Genomic DNA, 6,000 nt, shown 5'->3' with positions numbered 1-6,000 from the left:
CCCTTGGGCCCTGTCTATCTCCCTCATTTGCCATTCCTTTCTTTTGTGTTTTTAAATTGTTCCATCAGTCTAAAAAATGTATGTTTATGTTTTCCTATCTATCTATCTTTCTATCTTGTGATGCCAAAAGGTTTGACACACAAACAAACCCAGCCTGTAATTCATCCTTTAGAAAAATAAAACTGACCACAAGCAAGTTTCCTTCCCCCACAGCCAAGTTGCCGTTGTGCGCTGTGGAGGACTGAACAGGGTCCATGTAGCCCTTGGCCCCAAAAGGTTAGTCACCCTGATCAGAGCACTCCCCACCCCAAAGCTCTTACAATGCTGCTTGGTGATCGCTGGGTGTGGAGATAGGACATCACAAGGTCTCATCCACAGAATGGTTGAAACTGCTGGCTTAAACAAAGATTACCCAGTGAAGAAGCTCAACTCCAGAATAATTTGTGAAAAGAAAAATACATAATGTAGTTTAAAGACAAGTGTTCAGATTTATTTGGAAATTCACAGTTTCTACTGGCACTACAAATCTGTAGTTATTTATTACAAGTTCTAGTGCCTCAATTTTGTATGCTTCACGCAAACAGTATCACCGTTATGATTGCCATTCTGGTTTGGACCCACTTCTTAATCCATGTTATTAAAAAAACAAACACACAAACAAACAAAACCAAAACCAAAACCAGATCCACTTCTTTGACTGGCTAGCTGTGCATACTTAAGTTCATCACTGTAAAAAAGTACTCAAACATGGAATTTGCAAAACAGGCTTTAAATAAGTCACATTAAGAATGATATTTGGAAAAAGACATTAGCTCTTTCAAGAAAAGAAAACGAAGGAGGTTCTACTAAAAGTGCTTAATAAGTTAACTTATACAACAACCTCTAAACTCTCGAAATGGACCTTTCATCACATTCACTCTCATGTACTCACATTCCAGATATGCATTTTTTTAAAAAAAACAACAACCTCACAAGAGAAAGTACAAACGCATACTGACACACACACAAAGAACATAAGGTCATTCAATACAAAAAGCAAACTTTATGAACATACTTTTTGAAACAGAAAATAGAACGTGAAGCTTGACAAACTCACTGGTGCATTTCTACTGATAGCCAATTTTATCCAAAACTGGCATAAATGGTTCTTTCCTCCCAATTTATTACACAGGAAGCCAACTAAAGGTCATAATGTTAATTATCTCTGTTAATCAAGTCAATTGGGCTACAAAACATGTTTTAGTAATACATCTAAGCAGGGATACTGTACCATCAAAGATGTATCAGCCACAAGTGAGTTTGCAAAGCGGATCTCAAAGAGAAAGTCTCCCCGGCGGCATTTCCACAGTATCCTAGTCACATTACTTCATCTCACAGGAAGCCAGCATCTTCTTCCCCAGCACTGTAGTGTTGTATTTCCAGAAGATTTAAAGATACAAATAAAATAGTTCTCCCTTCCAGTGGTATTATAAATAGACAAAAAGGCACATAAATATGGGAAGGTGCTAGAAACAGGGGAACAGCAATATGGGAAACATTTATGCTTTAACTCTGCTCCACCCAAAATGAGTTTCAAGACCTCACCATCAGCAACTGTGAAAAACACTGTATAAAATGAATCCCCACCCTGCCATCTCCACACATCCCAAAGTTATCCACATAGAAAATCAGACTTGAAAAAGTTGAGGCTTATTAACTAAGGGTGGTTGCTGCCACGGTCCTATCTATTTGCAAAAGAACCAATGTACCTTCGAAATGTCTTCCAATTAGCCAACCACTCCTTACCTGTCAACCCAAATACTACAAGATTTGTCGTACAAAAAGCTCCCATTATGAAGAGTTCAATTAGTTTTAAAGGTGCCCAGAAACAGCTGTGACACCGAGTGTTCCCACAGTTAAATCCTTGTTTCCTTTGATGATATCGTGCAGACTTGGCAAGGATCCTGTCTTAGTCTGTATTAAAGTTTTTAGGAGCTTCTCCTGCTCTGGGGCTTTAGACCGCCTTCGTTTGAGAGCCCTCTTCTCAGTTTTTGTCTTTTGGATTTGTCCGTTACACAAACCTGCACACGCCGAAATGCCACAGAAGTAGGACTCCTCAGACTGTGACGAGGTTTCTGAGCTCCCTTCCGACGGGGGACCTTTGTATGAAGAGTGATACACATCGCCAATATTAGAGAAGTCTCTCTGGTTGGTAAAGGGCTTCTTGCTTTTTATTTCGCCATTAGCTACCTGCTGCACTGGTTCTGCTACTGGCCTGACAGTTTCGATTTTTTCACTTTTATATTTACAACGTTTCTTCTAAAAAAAAAGAAAAACAGAATTGGTAAGTAAAGGCCCTCAGTTCAGAGGCAGGATTTTCCACGTCCACTTTCAATACTTTCTGCAAATTCTTTTATGTGCAATGTAGCAGCAGCACACTCTAGCCATTTCTTTAAAAAGCATGATTCACTTTAAATGCACACATGCACGCACACAGAGAGTTTAGAACAAATGCCTTTCTACAAAGTACCTTTTTTTCTGGGGAAAACTTCAGTGGTTCTACAATGTACAAGTCCTCTGCATCCACTAAAAGGTAAGGGACAAAAATCAGACTATGCAAACACACCACCACACAGAACTGTTGATCTCCCTTTATTACTACAAGGTTGAATAGAGCCAAAGTATTTTTGAAGGTCAAGCAAAGGGCTCTGAGAGGAATTGAACAGACCAAGAAAAGAAATTCCTCCTATTCCAGATACAGAAGTCAAAATCTGCCTTCCCAGCCCTGGCAGGGGGGTCTTCCTCCATCTCAGAGGGAAAACTCCTGCTACCTGCTTTTTCCTGGGCAATCTGAATTTAAGTTACAGGTAGGTAGCTGTGTTGGTCTGACATAGTCAAAACAAAACAAAACAAAATAAATAAATAAATAAATAAATTGCTACTGGGTTAATTAATTAATTGCTACTGGAAGGAATTTTTTTTATTTTGTTTTGAATCTGAATTTAAATCAGCTTTGGTGGATGAGAACTCATTGGCATTAGAGAGAACTCATTGGCATGAGGTTGTGCAATTTAGAATTGCAAAAGCGGTGGGGGGAGGATCCATGCGCCAATAGACTGGGTAGTGCTGCCCTCCCAGTGGAACACACCCCCCCCCCTTCAGATGTCAAGGAGATAAAGAACTTTACAACTTTGAGAAGACATCTGAAGGCAGCCCATATCAGGAGGTTTTTAATGTTTGATATTTTACTATGCTTTTATATGTGTTGGAAACTGCCCAGAGTGGCCGGGGTATAAATAATGAAATCTAGTGGAGGGAGGGCTTTAACTGCACATACTTTTACCAAGTTGCTTCTTAATTAAACCAATGCGAGATCTTTCGCCATTACAAAATGGATATTGTTCTGTATTTGATACTGTACAGATTTTACAATACACACAGAGACAAATAGTTGAACCTGTGCCATTCCTACCTTCCTTACTATTCAGCTGAAAAGACTGAGACCTGGTGAGCGGAAAGGAAGTTCTTCGTTTCAAACTCATATCATCATAGGAAGAAACACATCTGTGGATGAAAATACATAGGAACTTCAGATCCAGATGGGAAATAATTATTTCATTTCTTTCAGCCATTCCTTAGGAGTTCCTTGTCCTAAACCCAACTTCAAGGCTTCCAACCCGGAGAATTACCAGAACTCTGTCCTTTCAACTCTTTAAGCTACCAAGAGCACAGGTTCCATGCAGCAGCTCCAGTGCTGGGGAAAACCTTACAAATTCTCTAGGAGACATTACGGCACACAACTCTAGATGACCTGGGGAAAACTGATGTGGATTAAATAGTCATCGGCATATTTGTAGCTTTATGGTAAGCTAGCCATTAAATTGGAGATATCTATCAAGCATGCCTTTCCAAATAATCATTGCTGGACATAATATGCAATTGGGAGGAGCCACCCCAGACTAAGGACAGCCCTCCAGGAACCTCTGGGTAATAAAAACATTCTTTTTAAAGGTGCAACTGGTGTCAAACATGAAGAAAACCTTCAATGCCTTCCTGCTTGCAGTGCTTTTCCTGGGCCCACCTAAAAAGCAGTGCCTTTCCTGGATGGGCCCAGCAGAATTAAGGCACTCAGACCCTTTGCTCCATCCATCTGCAGTGTCTGCAGAAGATAAAACATCAATGTTGTCGTATTTTGCAAAGTATGCTGGGAGGCCCAAGTAGCCACATTGCAAATTTCCTCCAAGGAAGTATCGTCCTGAAAGGCTGCCGTGGTGGCTGCCCCTTGCAGAGAGAATGTACGGTCATCCCTGCAGGAGATGATCTTCCAGGAAGAAAGAATTAGGCACCCTCTCCACCACTCTCTTTACAAGGTCACCCTTAGCCAGAGTGCACACAGAAGTCCTAGAGCCCAAGTCTCCCATCTATATATATAAAAATGTTAAAAGGGCATGTGGGTGGGTGTCCACTTTTCACCGAAACCGCTTGACTGATTGCGCTCAAATTTTGACACAACATCACATGTGAATGTCCGAAGGACCTTAGAAAGTTACCTAAGACAGATGTCACACCTGTGCCATGTAAAAACCCCAAAACAATGTCTTCCAGAACTCACAAATCACCCGCAAGTGCATGCTGGGAGCACAGGAGAGGTTACAACACAGCGCCCTCTAGTGACGGCTACACTGGTACTACACCTAGGAAACCTACCCTCTCCACAGGCTTGGCTTTCCAGACTAGGCCGAGTGGAGGTAGGGCCTTTCGGGAGGGGGGAGAGAAGGGGGGCAGAATAGGGGGCAGGGATAGGTAATGGGTTGGAACAGGGTGGGGGGAGACACAGGGATGAAACCTGCCCTCTCCACACTATCTCGGCTCAGCTTTTCAGACTAGGCCGAGTGGAGGTAGGGGCCTGCCTGGGTGGGGGATGGGGGGCCCCTACCTTACAGCTAAGAAAAAGGGCAGCTAAAAATATAGGGACAAAAACTCTGCACTTACACTAAGTGAAAGAATGAAAGGTCATGGCCCCTTCTTTCTCCTCAACCTCACAGTGTCTATGAAAACAGGGTCTCACACCAAATGTAAGTGACTCATAGAAAGGATTCTGGGCATTGAAAACAGACATTGTGTGTACCCTTGTGGTCTATGAAAACCAAAAGAAAATGGAGAGGTTTGGGGGGACGACATTAAAAACAATCAAACTTTGATAGAATTAAAGCTATATAAACAAAGAGCGACACAAAATCTATTAAAACCATAAAAATAATTACAATAAAAACAGCATGGCACCAGCCCTTTTCTGAAAAGCAGCCAGTTCCCAGCAGCCAGTTCACCTGCTGATGGAAGGACCACAAGGAGGGAGCCAGTCTGGCTTCCCTAGGGAGGAAGTTTCCAAAGCTGTCTGGCGGCAGAAGCGCCAAGAAGATTGACAGCATCAAATACAGAAAGACTCTTATAGGCATGTTCTTTCTTACAATTAAAAAATCAAAAGTAAAGTGGAAACACGTTACCTTTTTGGACTAGGATAGTGATTACTTTTGGGAACTTTTGAGAAGTAATCATAATTTAACTCTGATTTATTTTTGCAACGCTGCAGAAAGAGCATCAAACCCAGGATGGCACAGAGTATCAAGGAAATCACAAGATAGCTTTGGCGATCAGAAACCTAAACAAGGACAGATTTCAAAGGGTTAAATGTGAAATACATACATGTAGCTGAGCGGCTGAAACATGGCATGATGTGCTGGCCTGGATGAAGTGCTACCACATTTCTATCAACAAAAGTATGAGATCCATAGAGCAATTGCTGAGAAAGGCCTACCACCCCCACAATTTTATCATTATCTGGAAATATACTCAATATTCTAAGGCCTTTGGGCATTACTTTATTTTTACAACAGTCTCCAAGAGGTCCAGTCTTGTGGTCTTAGTGCTCAAGGCAACCAACCTTCCCCAAACTCTTAGATCTGAACCCCTGAGTGACCATCCCAGGGCTTCTGGAACCAGCACAGCACCTCCAGGAGCCTG

The 6,000-nt window shown here is 41.9% G+C and overlaps 1 protein-coding gene across 7 annotated transcripts in view; it reads right to left on the bottom strand.

Moving 5' to 3' along the window:
• Positions 1-465: 465 nt before the first annotated feature.
• Positions 466-6,000, bottom strand: part of SUCO (SUN domain containing ossification factor) — a 45,621-nt gene continuing 40,086 nt past the window's right edge. For all 7 annotated transcript variants that reach the window (XM_060276537.2, XM_060276536.2, XM_060276538.2 and 4 more), the window contains 4 exons: positions 5,484-5,638; positions 3,452-3,543; positions 2,510-2,565; positions 466-2,298 (listed from right to left, as the gene is read on the bottom strand). In XM_060276537.2, the coding sequence (XP_060132520.2) occupies positions 1,852-2,298; positions 2,510-2,565; positions 3,452-3,543; positions 5,484-5,638 (750 nt within the window). In that variant the 3' untranslated portion in view covers positions 466-1,851. The remainder of the gene's footprint in view (positions 2,299-2,509; positions 2,566-3,451; positions 3,544-5,483; positions 5,639-6,000) is intronic.

This window comes from Zootoca vivipara, chromosome 7 (genome assembly GCF_965207765.1).
Source record: "Zootoca vivipara chromosome 7, rZooViv2.hap1.1, whole genome shotgun sequence".
NCBI classification, from domain to species: Eukaryota; Metazoa; Chordata; class Lepidosauria; order Squamata; family Lacertidae; genus Zootoca; species Zootoca vivipara.
The sequence above is the reverse complement of the archived record's forward strand: the minus strand, read 5'-3'. Positions and strand labels throughout refer to the sequence as shown.